Source organism: Ciconia boyciana, chromosome 3 (assembly GCF_034638445.1).
Source record: "Ciconia boyciana chromosome 3, ASM3463844v1, whole genome shotgun sequence".
NCBI classification, from domain to species: Eukaryota; Metazoa; Chordata; class Aves; order Ciconiiformes; family Ciconiidae; genus Ciconia; species Ciconia boyciana.
Genome location: NC_132936.1, coordinates 115,567,227 through 115,583,629, shown reverse-complemented (window position 1 = coordinate 115,583,629; position 16,403 = coordinate 115,567,227). Strand labels below are relative to the sequence as shown.

Below are 16,403 nucleotides of genomic sequence, written 5' to 3'. Positions count from 1 at the left end.
CAGGCCAAGACAGCTTGCTGATGGCTTCATGTGACTTGGTGTTGAGCCTGTCCAGTGGGAAGCTTGGAGAGGAACAACAACATCTCCTTGTTGATGAGGAAACTACCCTGTGGTGGGCTGGCATATCAGGCAAACCTTGGATTTGCTGTCGGTGGACGCCTGACGGTGGTTTAGGAAAGCAGCCTCACAGACGGCTTGCTCTCGCACCTAATGTGCACGTGCATTCATGTATGTGCATATGGGAAGGGGTTAAGGGTGTGGGGCTTGCTCAGGACTGAGAAAAAAAGGTGAAGGGGGGGATCCTCTTGCAACTTTTAATTGCCTCAAGGGGGCTATAAAGCAGATGGAGTCCAGATTCTTCCCAGAGGTGCACAGTGAAAGGCAATGGGCACAAGCTGCAGCAAAGGGAAACCCTGACTGGACATAAGGAAAAATACTCTTCCCCAGGGTACTGGAGGGCCCAGAGAGGCTGTGAAGACTCCAGTGTGGGAAATATCCAGATTTGAGCTGGACACAGCCCTGAGGAACCTGATCTAGTTTGGAGTTAGCATTGATTTGAGCAGGAAGTTGGACTAGAGACATACAAGGGTTCCTACTCACCTAGACTCTGCTGTGAGCTTATGACTTGTTCGCTGCCAGCAGAGGCAGGATTGGACCAAGCAGCCCGCATCCAGGGTCTTAGGGCCAAATGTCAGTCCTATTTTCCAACCCCTTTTTGCACCCTTTAGGAACAAGCCAGACACGGTTCAGCCAACTCAGGCTGACTGAAACCCTTGTCCCTGGTGAGGACAGTGTTAACAGCTTCCCCACCCAGCAGTCAGGGGGAACAGAGGACAAGCGTTTGCTCCAAACCATGGCGAGGTGCACATTTTGTTTGTTTTAGTGATGAGGAAGGACTGACTAGTTTTGCTCCATATATTCAGCAATTCAGAAGAACGAGGCACAGTCAGGCAATGTTATATATTCACGGAGTCCAGCAGTGAGCCCTAAATGCCCAAAAGTAGCCAATGTAATGCAATTATTTAATGTAACAAAGAACTGAGGGGTGACTCAAGAAATTGCAGGCTGCAGCTAGAGGACACAAGAAAGACAGTTACTCTGGTAAAATAGGGAAGATTTTCTGGACCCACTTTACCAAGGTCAACCTACTTTGCAGTGCGGTCATATAGCAGAGCTCCTGGTGGTGCCTGGAGCAGGAGGGGATGGCAGCATCCCTGGTGTCCCAGTTTCAAAGCCTCACTCCTGAGCTCTGCAGAGAACAGAGACTGTGCTCAAACATTGTCCTCGTCTGCATGAGTGTGATGTGGAAGCTCCTCAGTTAAATCTCCATGCTGTACAGGTATTGAGTTACCTCTATAAGGAAAAAATTACTTCTGATACCAGGAATGCACAGCTTTTTTACAACCCGAGAGATAAGATACAATGCCAATGGGGTCCCTTCTAGCCCTGTGTGGCCCTGAGTTGAAAGCGCATGAGAACACAAGATAGGTAATGGGGCAATGACACATCCTCATACGAGCCCTTCTTCTACAAGTATTACTTCTCTCTCATTAAAACCTCATGTAGGTTATTTTTCTCCACATCAGACAAACTTCTTTTTTTGTACTGGACCCAAGACGTTTCATGTCATCACCTGTAGCATAGCAGAGGGGGACATGCCTGCCTGTGAGCTTCCCCTCTTAGGTTCATCGCCCCTCATGACAACTGCAGGTTTCCATGTGTTGGTGGAGGGTAGCCACAGACACTCTTCGTGTTGCATCCTTCACTCTGACTCACCATCTGTGGGACTGATGGCATAGCCCTGGTGATGTGCTGGGCAGGGGGACCTGCCAAAGTGGGACCTAGACAGAGACACAAGCATTTTGAGGTCTCAGATGCCTGGGAGGAGCTGGTCCTCCCAGGAAGAGTGGAAGTAGAGAGCACTTGGTGGAACTGAATTATGCTTTAATTCTGGCTTTTCCTCACCTTGGATGTCTGCCATTGCAACCTGTTTATATATTGTTTCCTCATGCATTACAGTCCCCTGACTCCCCCATTTAAAGCTGTGCAGCAAGTATGGGTTAGAGATTCTCCTTTTTGCATGCTCCCACAATAAATGTTCTTGGTAGTGGCAGGGTATAGGTCACCCTGCCTTGCGAAGACCAGAGGTATGAATGTCACATTGTCACTGGAGATTTAGGGATCCTCAGAATAATTCAGCAAGTGGATAGTAAAATTATAAAAACTTTAAGACAGGCTATGCAGTTAGTGTATTTAATAGTATGTTAATGTAACTAATTCCATACTAATTGATGTTTGTTAATTATTATTATTAATAGTTAACAATTATATACTGTTATATTCCTATAACTGACATGGTAAAACATTAATAATATAAAAGCAGAACAGGTAAAAATATATACGTGTTTTTGTTAAAAAGAAAAAATACAATGACTTTCCAGCAAAAAGCTGTTTTCATCATTTTCAGTGAAAATGTTTATCACAGAGGAGGTTTATGTTTCTTTCGTATCTGTTTCATATCTTTCATATCTGTCCTATTTGTTCCTTTTCCCCCAACATTGCAAAAACAATTCTGAATTTTGAAACCAGTTCTCGGTGTTAAACAAGCTGGTCCCAGTTCAACGACCCAATAACAAAAGCCTCAGGAATTTGCTGTGACACTGACTAGTCTAAACTGGGAGCAAAATTTAACAACTTTGCTACTAAACAAGCTGCTACTGAAGTTGAAGTTAAAAGTCTGTTTCACTCAGAGACCCAAACTTAAGTACCATCTCCTCAAAACTACTAGAGGGGAGGTTTAGCTACTTTAAAAACAACTGCATATTTGTGTGTTTCGGAAGCAAGTAACATTCTTGACAGTCTTTGGAATACCTATCAGAAAAAGAAATCTTTTTTTTTTTTCTGCTAAAGAGGGCTGGAGCACACAGCATAGGAGGAGGGCCTGAGGGAGCTGGGTTTGTTCGGCTTGGGGAAGGGAAGGCTGGGGCATCCTACAGCCATCTGCAACTACCTAATGGGAGTTATAGACCAGACAGTCAGGCTCTTCTCACAGACACAATGAAAGGATAAATTGCCATGGGCACAAGCTGCAACAAGGGAAACCTTGACTGGCTGTAAGGAAAAAATTCTTCCTTAGAGTTCTCCCACTCTCCATGGGAGCAGTGCAGCCCTTGGACAGGCCCAGAAAGGTTGAGAAGTCTCCAGCCTGGGAAACAGTCAGACCTTGACTAGATGTGAAGCGAGATTGCCCTGAGCAATCTAATCTAGTTTTGCAGTTAGCCCTGCTTTGAGTCAGTTAACTCCAGAGGTTCCTGCCCATCTAAACTCTGCCATGAGCCTAAGAGTCTTCAGAACAAAAAAATAACTTTTACACTATCAGCTGATAGAAAACAGATCTAATAAACTATTACATTTATCTCACTGTAACCAGGCGTCCACCTAGAAGCTTTCCCAGCCTCTTTGTACAAAGCCTACATCCAAAGTCCCCCCCCTTTGCTCAGGTTTTCCACATGTGTCACCAAAGGATCCTCTGTCCTGAGAAGACTGTGGATCTTCTTAGGAGGAGATCTCATAAGCAGCTCTCTTACAAATAAGTTTATCCTTTCATTAATCCTCCAACTCAAGAAGCGCTAAACCCCAAGTCCCTCCAGCACTGTGCTGGAAGCCTTTCAGTCCACACCATACACTCAGCAAGAGGCCGGCTGGGTATGCTGATGGCTGTGCCACTCCCAGCCTGACCACAAGAGGCATCCCTCGCCACAGCTCACAGATGCTCAGCATCGCCCCCGTGTCGGGGGCCCCGATGGTGCCACCACCCTCCCCCCTTGGGAGTTCCACACTGGAAAGCTGTCAGGTCGAAAGTGTGTGGCCCCCAAGCTACACTGCTGACTGCACCAGAAGCAACTGCTTCTGCAGCGATTTTCTAAAGCTGCCCAGGGCTCTTGCGTCTTTTGCATCTCTCCCATCTATTTAATGCTAAGTGCCTTTCTCTGTGCCTGCTTCCCTGAAAACATCACCCCAGGCTTCTCCGAACCACTGCAGCCCTCCTGGCAGAGCTGTGTCAGCAGAGCTCTGTGCCGTAATTACATTGGCCCCTCCAATCCCATTAGCAAAGCTAACGATAACTCACATCAGCCTTGGACATATCTATGTCAAACAGGAATGGAGGTGGGAGGTTATTCTAGACTCCTAAATCACCTCTATTTTCCTAGTTAGGCTGGACAAAAGCAGACTTGAATTAAACCCTGAGGAGAGGAAGCATGGATGTGGGGCAGTGCCCATGATGAAAAGAGAAGTGTGAGCTGGTGCAATCCATATTTCTGGGGCTCTGCCTGTGTCATTAATCAGGCATTATCTTAAGACTGTTCCCAAGGTCCTAACCCTATTACTGGACTGATTTTTACCAAGGGAGTGACCTGGGCACAGCATTATGCTCTGTTGGCCCTGGTTTCCAGAGAGACTGCAGCTCTACACATCAAGGTGCCTTGCAGCACTCCCGTGCCTCCAAAAGTCAGGGAGACAACTGACAGAGAAAGCAGGCATGGCAGTACAAGTGCCTCCAAAAGTGCCGCCAGGATTGTGCAGCAGCAGTGTGAAGGCACGATCTCTGCAGTCCAAACACAAGTTTGGTGGACATTTTGGGTGATCAGTTGCAAAGCAAAAAGCTGGTTCTTTGATGCAGAGCACCCATGCAAGATGTTCATGTGCCATTCCAAATATATCTTTTTGCTTCTCTGTTCATACAAGAAGCATCCTGCTGAACAAATAGTCTTTGTGGGATTACATAGTACCTCTTAATCACCTGTCCACATAAGCACAAATGGCCTTGGGCTGGGAGGGAATTGTTTGTACCAGTGCCCACTCTGCTTGTGGAGGCACTGTGAACCCAAACAAACCTTTAGGATGCCTCGTTCCCTCTCAAATCTCTTCTCCTCCCTCTGTTTTCTGAACTTTGAGCATCTCCGCTCAATAAACCCTTTCTGCATCTTTCTGCATTCAGGGTTCAGACCAGCTGACCCATCGCAGGGCTCACATGTGGGCAGCTCTAAGCCATGGGATGTTCCCAGTGACCAGCCAGAACCCTACAGAGTGAGGACAGGAGTCCCTGCAAGGACGCACACCCTATAGCAGCCATGGACTCAAACAAGCAAGAAGGTAAAGCATCCTCTTATTTCACTTCTTGATAGTATGAAAGACAGCAAGGAAAAAACCTGCTCTCATATGACCTGTCTCTTGGCAGCCACCAGCCAGCCCCCCTGAGAGCAACTCTTAGCCATGGCAGCTGTGGGCAAATGTTCTCTTCTTTTAGTTTCATAGAAGTATCTGGGGTTTGAAGTTCTTATCTCTTATTTTAGAAACACCTCACTCTCCCCTCTGGAAAATAATCCTGTGGCGTATGTAATGTCCAACGTGGGAAGTCATTCCCCTCTCTTGCCTCAGACCCACCTCTGCCTTGGGATGTACAGAGACTTCTAACTGTCAAAAGCTGCATCTTACATGAGGGCACTGTGATGAGGATCTGCTTCTCTCCCCGACATGCTTTGTTGCAAGGGGTTCTTGTTCATGTCAGTGCCACAACCCAGACTTCTGCACCAGTCCTGATCTTGCAAGCACCAAAGTGTATCCAGGTCACACGGCTTGCATGCAACCAGTCCTGCTACAGTCAGCAGCACTTCTAGAAAGTCTGCAAAGCTCAGGGGTTTCAGGTCCAGGGTTTTAGTGGTTATCAGCTTTAGATGTTCTTCTTGCAGAGGAATGTGGGGCTGGTGGTACTTGCTTTCCACCCCAAGCCCCTTCCAGCACTGTGCTCTGCCTTGCCACCTCAGAGGTGACTGTGTCCATATGCTGAGGAACTCTTGAAACTATGAGGAGCAGGGGGAGCAGCTTTAGGAGTGCCCATAACTGTCAGCTCAGGAGAGAGCCTGGACCGCCTCTTTCCCTCTTAAAAGATGCTTGGTGGTGCCAACATTCATTCATGGCATAGGTAACAGAAGAGTTAATTTCTCTGTTATTATTATTCTAATTTGACTAAATTAGGTCTGTGTACCTAGGCCCCTGCACTACAGCAGGCTGAAAAGGAAATTAAGTCAGGGATTTTTTCCAATTAATTGGTATGCCCCCAAGGGCTGCAGATGTTCACTGCAGAAATTGGGAGATAACCACAAAGCCCCTTGCTTCCCACAGTGCAACTGTGAGGAGCCTCCTCTGCTCCAGCTCTTAGCATTGACTATAGAAATGATCTGGGTTTTGACTGGGTACATGCAGAGTGCTTCTGCTCATGCTCATGGCAAAGGTGGGAGGTAAAATCACAGTAGCAGGGATCCTCTCCCCTCTTCTGGTCTTGCTCAGGAGCACTTCCTCACTTTGCGTGTGTCCAAGGACATTACAGACTGATCCGTATCCAAACCCAAAAGAAAGATCCCTACAGACTTCTGCAGGACTTGGGTTGAGCCCTCTATGCTATATATCAGATTGAAGAACACCCAAAGAAAATGTGAGGAGAGACCATGGCTATTCCTTGCTGTGCCGTGCTTCGACTCCTCTAGCCCTTCACAAAACTCAGCATTCAATACGTCCACCACTTTGCAAAAACAGCATCTTCCTGTCCTCCCAGCATCTGGTTTGTATTGTGCTATTAATTAAAAAACATGTCCTCCTGCTCTTTTCGGGTCAGTCATTGCCATCCCACACTAAGAGTCCAGCAGTAACATTTACATCAGAACAGACATGTACACCAGTTTTCTTGATTGAGGAGGATCGCAGTACACACTGGCTGCCTTCTCAATCCTCAACTCCAGGCATCATGAGAATTTATCATTCACGTCAGGCCAAAAGTTGGTTTCTAGTTTGTGGGGTTGCAGAGAAAATCCAAAAAAAAGACCCGCAAGGGCCAAAGCTGAAAATGAAAACAACCTGTCTTTTAAAAGATGAAATCTGGGACTTGATGTGGGCTGGCTGATGAGTTTTGACCCCAAACAGCTGGCAGTTTGGGGTCATGGTTACTTCTCCCAATCAGTCTGCTGCTGCTTGTTTTCCCCAGGAGGAACCTCGGAGGATATTCCCCAGAGGGTCACTGTCTGACCCTGCAACCCAACCCCATGGCTGCGAGATCAGCCAGCACGGGGAGAAAGTGGCACATGGGCACAGAGAGGGGCACACAGCCTCTCATCCTCTGCTTCTCACTTCTGTGAGTCGCTGGGGAATTTGCCCACGTTCATCTGAATCAGGACAAATCCTAGAGACCAGAACAGGGCCAATTCATAGGTGCCCTTGGCGGTAACCCATATTCCCCCTCAGGGGTAAAGAAATCAGAACGTAGTTGTGCCTTGTAAAGCTCTGACTTCCAGGCTTCAGCTTTCAACTTCATGTTGACTGCATAGAGTCCTCCCTGAACCCTTTTCAAGCCTCTGCATGGCTGAATTTCTGTGGTCTTAAAGGCCCAGGTGGGTAAGGCACTGAGCATCTGCAGCCAGCATGGAAAGAGGGAGTTTGGCTGCCCCTAGAATTGGGCATGGGGTCAGCAGTCATGTCTGTGACTGGCAGCAGAGATGGGTGAAGCAAGTTCTTGGAGGCAAGAGAAAACCCACCTCATGAAGTGACATTGCCAAGGGGAGGTGATCCAGATGAGGAACTGGGTGGCATGGTGTTTTCTGGGAGTGAAGGCCAGCCAGGGAGCCTGACGTAGGGAATAACATGAGAACCAATGGCTGTTGGACTGCAGTTCCCTCAAAGTCCAATGGTGGCACAACCAGCGATAATTTCTGTTGGATAATTGAAGGTTTTTGCACAAAGAGACAATGTTAGAAGAGGAAATAGTAAAGACAGACTTTTTGCTTTCAATCAAGAACCTATTAATGCCTAGAGATAATGTCTCTGCAGTGTCCAAAACACTTCTGCAAAATAGATATAAGCTCCTCCATGAGCTAAGTTTGTTTCAGAAAAGTTATGTCTAGCTCCATTGTACAAGATCAGGTGGGATCACAATGCCACAAAAACCTAGGAATGATGAAACTGGTTAAAAGATGTATTTTTTTGGTGTTACAAAAGACATGATTACTGCTTGTTGTGACAGATATTTTGACATTGTGACAAAATATAACTTAGGGCTTAAAATATACAGATCAGATCAGCCTTTTGTGGAGATAATAGAAATATGTACAAATATAGTAGAGGATAAAATTCACAATTTCAGAAGAGAGATGGATCAGTAATGCTTTAGGTGAAAAAAACCTGTTACTTAAGGCTGGTACACAGAACTGAACTTCACAGGGAGCAATTTAGTCCTAATTGCACGTACAAGGTTTCTCACCTCTTCACATGGATCAGCTTTGGACAGACACAGGACAGCAAATGAGGTGAATGTAACATCTGATTTAGGTGAGCCACTCCTAGTTTATAATTGCAGTTTATTTTACAAATGATATGGTGTTCACACTTCCTAAAGTGAGACTTGAGTCCTTTAAAACTGATTTGTACCTCAAGAGGGACTTCAAACCCTCTGTTCCAGTTATTTATAGCAACTATAATAAGTCATTTTAATTGACTGAAGTTCTTTATTCCCACAGGAGAGACTGAAAGTGTGCCTGTGAGTACCCCTGCAACACAGATTTCCCAGGTAAAGATGAGCAAAATGCCCTGAATAACTCCAAGAGTTTAAAGAATTACTAATAGATAAACAGTAGTTAAAAAGCTACATTAAGTGGAAGGAAAACTAATTTAGTGGCAACTAAAATGTGCACACTGCATGAATAAATGTCATACATATCACATCTTGGGCCTCATCTTAAAAGACATTTCAGTAAAATTTCTCTGCTCACAACCAGTTGTGTTTAGACAGGTGATTTGTGAGCTCAGCTAATTAACTAGCTGGCATCATTAGCACCAACTAAAGAATGTCAATTCACTGGGCCGGAGGGAGATTTCATGGCTGAGTTCTGATGAGCTTTCACCAAACCCGATGAACTGTCCCAGGAGCAAGGATGTGTTCACTGACATGGGGCAGGGGTGTCCTCCCCAGCAGGGGATCAAGTCTCCTGGGGGGCTCTGGGTTACCCTGGCAGCCTCACAACTCCTTGGACCATGGTGTGCTCTTCTTGCCTGATAATCCAGAGCAGCTGGGCCAGCCAGGGTGTTGAGTCTTGCTGCATGTCTCTGTCTGGCTCCCCAGCCAGGAGCTTGGAAACCCTATCTTTGAGCCCGTGTTGGCTTAAGGTGATTAGGACTTCCAGAGCTCTGCAGCTGCTCTTCAAGTTGACATTCTTGCTGCAATTAGCCACCGTGGATGCAACAAGATTGTCTACACCGCAGCCCAGGAAGCATCATCCTTCCTGTAAGATGCAGTTTCGGTGTTCCCACAGTGATGTTTCCTACGTATTTCCAGTCTGCAGGAAATGCAACAGAGTTTTGAGCACTTTAAACCTTGGTCTGGTTCAATATGGAACTGTACTCTGAAAGAGAAACAGATCCCTGAACTGGAAATGCTGACTATTTGAGACCTCCCTTGCCACCATTAGCAACACCAATGCCCGTAATTGCTTGTAAGTGCACCATGGCAAGTGGAGAAGATACTGCTTTCCATTGACTAGTCAGTGCTTCTCTTGCCTCATCCTCTTTTCCCATCCAGACAGCTCCAAGCAGGAGCTGTGACTGGGCTGCTGAAGGGCCCAGCACAGTGGATCCAACATGCATGGAAAGCTAGCACACTGCTGGGACAGCGTGCTGGGAACACCACATACACGTGTTGCTTTCCAGAAAAACCCAGCTGAGATGTGGAAACCCTAACGCATCCTTTAAATGAAAGTTACCAGCTGGCTGTCCCCTTCTGCTTCAGCGAGAGCCCTACGGAACTACAGTTAGCAAAAAAGACTGCACTGATGTGAAATGAGCTGATAAGTGCTTGCAGCCTCCTTTAGGTATCTCCATCCTCCTCTTCTGTCCTTACCCTGCTGCTCTGCCTTTATTCCTACCATCCTTGCCTAGGAATATAAATACTGGATATACTCCTAGGGCCAGGTTCTCTAACACTGTAAATCACCACAGCTCTGCTGCTTTCCCACTATGAGGCATTGCAAACCTTCCTAATGCTTGGCTGTAGAAGTGCTGCCCGTAAACGTAGGAGTTAGTAGCTGTGCTAGAAATTAGTTGTTCCCTGGTAAAAGCATACATCATGCAGCTCAGAAAAATCAAATCCAGGCTTTGTGGCAAGTGTTGGACTTTATGCCAGATTCGTTTCAGGCAGTGTCCTCAGGCAGCCCTCTTTTGGGTGACACAATGTTTACTTACTTCTTCAGATCAGTCACATAAGAAGATGTGCAAAGTGATGGACAGTAGATAAGCTGGGGGAAGTAACACAGACAGTACTTCTTCATGGCCACAGAAGGTTTTGCTCTTTTTTAGGATATATTTATAACAGCAGAATTATTCCTGTGTAGTACTTCTTCATCACGAGCCTGTTTTCTACTGGTTTTGACAGGCTTCAATCAAGGTCCCTGAGAGCAGGCCCTGTTCTAGTGTAAAGGACCCTAGGCAGCTGCCAAGGGTGGCCGATGCAAATAGCTATCCCTTTAGAGACACAGAGCCCTGGACAGCGTGGCTAGTGCTGGGGGAGATATGTGGGGACACAGATACTCATGGAAGCAAGGGTTCCCTCTCACCTTCTCAGTGGCAGCCAGGGCAGTAAACCCAGCTCACCAAGGCTCTGCCCTCTGCTTTCCATCCCAGCCCTTCCTTCCATAAGCCATCCCTGTCTCCTGGCCACGACCATCTTCCTTGGACTGCCTCAAAGTCTGAACAAAGCTTTAGGCTGCAGGGACTGTCACTATCTTTTGCAAATGGCTCAAATTGCTGGCATCTACTGAGGGAGGATGGGGAGGCTCTGCAGTTTTGCTGCCTCTGGTCCTGGAAGCAGCGTCAGTCCTGTCCACCCTTTGGGAACAGTAAAGCAGGTGAGACAAGAGTAGAGACTCAGCAAAGGAGATTTCACAGCCATTAAATATATATATATAAATACATATAAAAAGCTCCACTCTTGCAAAGTAAAGTCAAAACCAGGCTGAGAAATGCTCCTTGTATGTCTTCCGATCTCACCCTTCTCATCCCCTCTAGCCACCATTACTTCCTCCATGTGATCACGGTTCCCCCCTCCATGTTGCGAAACGCTTGCTCCCCTCTCCAGGTGAACTTCACCAGAGAGTTCATGTTCTTGCTGGGCTGGAGAACAAGTGAGAGTCACAAGTGACTGCTTCTCAGTGTTCTATTAATCAGAGTCATGCAAAGAGGGGAGAAGAATCCTTCATTTCCCCATGGGCAGCTACCCACAGAGCACAGCACAGTTACTTGGTCTCACTAGAGATTTTACTTGCATGGTTTTTCCACATAGAGCTGAAAAACATCAGGGCAGCAGGTAAAATGGGAGTCATGGCCCCCAAGAAAGACATAATATGCTACAGATGCATGGCGCTGGATCCCTCACTGCATTGCTTTGTCAGATTTGAGGGCCACACTCCAAAGGCAGGTAGGGGCTGAAACGTGTATCCTGTACTAAATTATTTAGATGCCTAAATACTTTTTCTGAACAGTTCTTGCGCAGGTTCTAAGGACTCCCTGCGACCATGCAGATTCATTTATTGTTGAGGCATTAGGTAGTTCAACTTAAGTTGTTAAGGTGCGTTCATTAACTTGAACAACTTAAGTGTTAAGGTGTGTATTTATTGCCATGAATAGGTGAGCCAGGGCAACAAATTACAGTTAAACTGTTGCCAAGTTTCCATGGTAGTATAAAAATCTGTCTTTTTTGGTATGTGTTGCACTTTAGAAACACTGAGTTGTCTTGACTTTCCAGGGGTTCACAAACCTGTAAAATGTCTCTCTGGTCCTGTAGGCATAATCACTTGGGCAAGACATAAGCATGAGCTGATGCTTCAATGGCTTCCATTTGCTGTAACAGCCCATGGGACTTAAAGGATGGTTTTCTACAGCTTGTCGTTAGAAATGAGCTCAAACTCAAATCCACAGCTCAAGCACTACACTGTGCTTGGCAGGAGTTCAAAGATAATGTGTTTTTCCTGTACCACTCCACTCAGTTGTGGATCAAACATGCACCCAATTCCCCAAGGCTGTTTGTGTTTTCTTTCTATGGTCTGAGCAGCAGAAGAGGGAGTTCTCAGGGTTTCAGCACTTCATGTCCAGCCATACAAGCCCTGGCAGATGTGGCTGATTGGTGTTGCTAGCTGCTTTCACCCATCAAGCAGCAACAAAGGGAAATGCAAGTGTAAGATGCATTTCAGTGTCTGAAATAGCCACTGCAAGCTGCATGGGGCTGAGGAAGGATGTATGGGGCAGGACAGACCTAGGCTGGGGTCTGGAGCACTGGGAAGGATACACAAAGAAACCAAGCTAGCACTGTGACTGCAAAAGCAGAGATTGGCCAATAGTGAACCCCAAAATAACAAGTGACTGTCTGCTCTTAGATGCAGAGGATATTTTAGTCCAGCCTCTAGACCAAATCTTTCTTTTGACTGCCTGAACTCTGCTTTAACAGACCGTTTCGGTGCACACGGACACCAAAGTCTCTGCAGTGTTCCCTTTTTGCTGACTTTTGCTGATGCTTAGCAGTTTTTGACTGAAACCTCTAGATCAGCAATGACTCCCATCCCTGTACCCTTCACAAAGGATCTGTCTAGTTTACCCCCTTTCTGGAAGCATCTGAGGAGAATACGGCCCGGCTTGTGGGCAGAGACATTTCATTTTGTTCTTATTCTCCCCAGACATTGTTATCTCCAGGGCCAGCTTCTGGACTGCTCCACGGCTAGCAAGACTTGAGGCTGTGACATCTCCATCCTGAAGCAGATCTCTAAAATGGATAGCATAGAATAGCACAGGATAGAAGAGAATAGCATATTTCAGTTGGAAGGGACAGATCTGACGAATCACCCCTTTTCACTTGGAGGAACGCGTGCAATGCCTAGCCCTGACACAGGCTAGCAGGGAGACTCTGCTTTGGCAATGTCAGCTCAGTGTCGAAGTGTGGCAAGCACCTGTGAGCAGGGATGGGAGTATTAACATTTTGCACAGTTGCAGTACTTTATATCCCCCCACTTCTCCAGGCATGTATGTTAGGATGTCTGATGATGCTAAGACCATCTGGCTCACCCCCGTAGGTTGAGATATCAGAAGCAGTATGGTCATCACCTCCCTAAGCAGCCATGGCCCCAAGCAGCCCCTCTAACCCTTCAGGCTACACTCACAGGTCACAGGGTTACAATTCCTGTGACACTCCTGTGTCACAGGAAGATATCCACTGTGGCCAGGAAGGGTGGGTGAAGGGGTTGAACCAAGGGGTCTGGAGCTCCAGCTGGCTTGGGGAGTCAGGGTTGACTGCCTGAGGAGGAAAGATGTCCTCAGCCTCCTGCTCCCTCTCTGCCCTGTCCCAGCTCCTGTCAGTCCCGCTCCTCCTACGCAGACAGCTCTGGGAACATGTGTCCAGCCAGACCAGACTGGGGACTGTGGGGTAAGCACTGGGGTAGGAGTGGGGATGTCAGGCAGATGTCCTCTGTAAAGATGCTACCAGTCTTGATCAGAGGAGGATGGTGCATGCCATTGCCCCGAGGTATCGGAAGCCATCTCTGCTCCATTTACAGGACTCAAGCGCCTGAGTTGCCCGGGGTGGCTGTCCTCTTATCATCAGTGCTCCAGTTTTGGACTCAGTTTATAACCAGATGTTAGGCCGAATTTCTGTTGTAAAGGTAAAAACCACTGGTACTGAAGCGCCTTGGGCCGCGACCTCGCCATGGGCTTTGGGCAGGCAGAACGAGCGCCTTGCTCACTGCAGTGGGGGCAGAGTTCAGGGTCACCAGCCTGAGCTGCCCCCGAAGAGGGTGTCCCCGCTTAGCCTTCTGCAAGCTGCCTACCTCCCCTCACTGCCCACCTCCACACCTGCCTTGTCTGCTTGCTATGCCAGCCTGGCTCGCGCTGGTCTGTCTCCTGCTTCGCCCGGCTATCAACCGGCTGCTTCCAGCTTAGGTTGTGAGCTCTTCCAGCAGCTCTTCCAGGACCTCTAGGGACAGAAATCAGGGAGAGTGGGCACAGTGTCGCTGTACGCCAGGGAAAAACCTCCCGCTCCCTCCCCCTCACGAGTTAAAGAGCTCCCTCCTTCCCTGGAAAGGGCCCGCTGACCAAGGACAGAGCTTCTCCAACAGCCCTTGGAGAGTAAGGAGGTGTTAGACCTGTCTGGGGAGAGCACCAGCCCCACAAGCATGTGGGGGAGGAGGACTTGCTCAAAAACAGATGTGTTCTTGGTTGCTCAGATGCTTTGGGGATTGATAATCTGGCTGCTATTATTGCAAACCTTCTTGGCATGTTTCAGGCTGTCCTCTCCTTTTACAGACTGACAGGCTGCAAACTGCCAGGGAGCCTGGAAAAACTCTAAAAGTCTAAAAAGGGGCACATTGACTGCCCAAGGCAAACACCTCCTACCCTGTACTGAGGCTGCAGCAGAGGCCGAACCTCCCTCCATGTCTCCCAGCCATGACAGGAGGAGGAGAAAGAGGACAGGAGCTTACAGGATGGGTTTCACCCAGCCTTCATGCCACTCTGAACCATGGGTGACCCTTGGGGACACAGCCACATGGATCTGGGAGGAGGGACTGAACCCACCATGTTTGTGGTTCCTCTAGTTGCAGGCATTAGCCTCTGAGTTGAAGGCGGGTTTCACAGAAGCGATGCAGGAGCTGTCACGAATCCAGCATGGCGAGTATGCCCTGGAGGAGAAGGTCAAGAGCTGCCGCTGTGCCATGGAAGAGAAAGTGGCTGAGATGAAGAATTCCCTCAACACTTTCAAGGTAGGAGTGTGACCTGCGGGGAGGCTGCATACCTGCCACATTAGCTCGGGTGGCATGGGGCAGTATTCCCCTGCCTCCATCAATCCTTTCTGCTTGCAAAGAAAATGAGCTGGCAATTGTTTTAGATGTATCTGGTGCACTTCCTTTGGCTTTGTGTCTCTCCCGACTACTCCAACCCAAACGTAACCCATGCTCTCGCCTGTTTAGCCTTCTCAATGGGCCATGAGGCAGTGCTGCGAGCTATCCTGGGCACAAGCAACCCTTGCTCTGGGCTGCACATGCAATGGGCATATTGTCTGTTCACAGGCTGCCACTGGGCCACTGTGCCATACCTCTCCCTGGGTCAGGTCTCCTGTATTTCCTGCAGGAACCAAAGCTGCTGGGGAGCAGGGAATTAACACAAAACCCTAAAGTCTTTTGAAGTTGCATTCCCACACGGCTGGGAGGAAGTGCTGCCTGGTTTGATCTGGCCCAAGAGGACAAAAACAAAGGACTAGAGAGAGAGCCTAGCAAGAAGTCTTGATGTACACTTTAAACCAGCCAGCATCTCCATACAGAAACTGGATGACTGCCTGTGAGGAGGCCGGCAGAGGAACTGTTTTATTGTTTTTATGGTAAATTTTCCCCATGGGGTTTTGCTGTGTCAATAATACCTTGTGAAGTTAAAGAGGGCTGCTTACTGGAAAAGCCCGTTACTGACCCTGTGACAGGAGAGTCGGATGGCACTGGGCAAAAGGAGCCTTGTGGTCCTAGATGAGCAAGGGAGACAACAAGAAGCGTAAGGGCACATGGCAGAGGTCTCAAAGCAACCAGAGGCAGGGTTATCTAGGACATTGTCATGGGGAAAAAAGGGGTTTTAAAATCCAGATACAAGGAATTATGCAAGCAACAGGAGGGGCAAAGGCTGCTCTCCCTCTGCCTCATGCCCATGTTGACTATCCAAATGCTGAGCTCACAGTGAAGCCACCTCCTTGCTTGGGGAAAATCCCTCTCCTTTGATTTACAAGAAACTCTTGAGTCTCTCTCCTCCATCCTGCTGCTGACATTGATGAAACCTGTAGGAACTTCATGCATCAGAGCGCTCTACATCCGAGTAAAGCTTGGCTGAAACTGCCTGAGGGAGGACGTGCTGACAGGGAGGTTACAGAGGGCCTCATTTCCTTAGGAAACCAGGCTAAAAAGGCAAAAGCTTATACGTGTGAGTGATCACACTGGGATCTGAACCAAGTGCAACATGTGAATACACATGCTGGAGAAATGCAGAGGGAAATGTGCTTCCTCAGGCCCACCTCCAAATGCCATTACAGGCAGGAGTCCTCCCAGTGCTTTCAACTGGTGGTGGATGAGGCCATATGTCTCCATCTCCCACCTGTGCCTTAACCATGTGATATCACACCGGCTTGGGTGAGTTGTCTGTAGTTGAATTAAGGATTGCTATGCTGTACATGGCATGTATTACACACACTGGACTCGCAAAGGAAGAGTGTCTAATCACAGAGCCACTCTCCGTAGCACCCTGAAGCATTTCTAGTGCACACCAGCCAGCATTCAAAGCTGTGCTATGTA

General features: G+C 47.8%; 1 protein-coding gene across 2 annotated transcripts in view; it reads left to right on the top strand.

Moving 5' to 3' along the window:
* Positions 1-16,403, top strand: part of ARHGEF33 (Rho guanine nucleotide exchange factor 33) — a 34,652-nt gene that overhangs the window by 1,408 nt on the left and 16,841 nt on the right. Inside the window, exons 2-4 of one of the 2 annotated variants that reach the window (XM_072857223.1) lie at positions 5,000-5,154; positions 8,565-8,614; positions 14,673-14,837. In XM_072857223.1, coding sequence (XP_072713324.1) covers positions 5,133-5,154; positions 8,565-8,614; positions 14,673-14,837 — 237 coding nt within the window. In that variant the 5' untranslated portion in view covers positions 5,000-5,132. Of the gene's footprint in view, positions 1-4,453; positions 5,155-8,564; positions 8,615-14,672; positions 14,838-16,403 lie in introns of those variants that run through there. The other variant, XM_072857224.1, reaches the window with a different exon arrangement.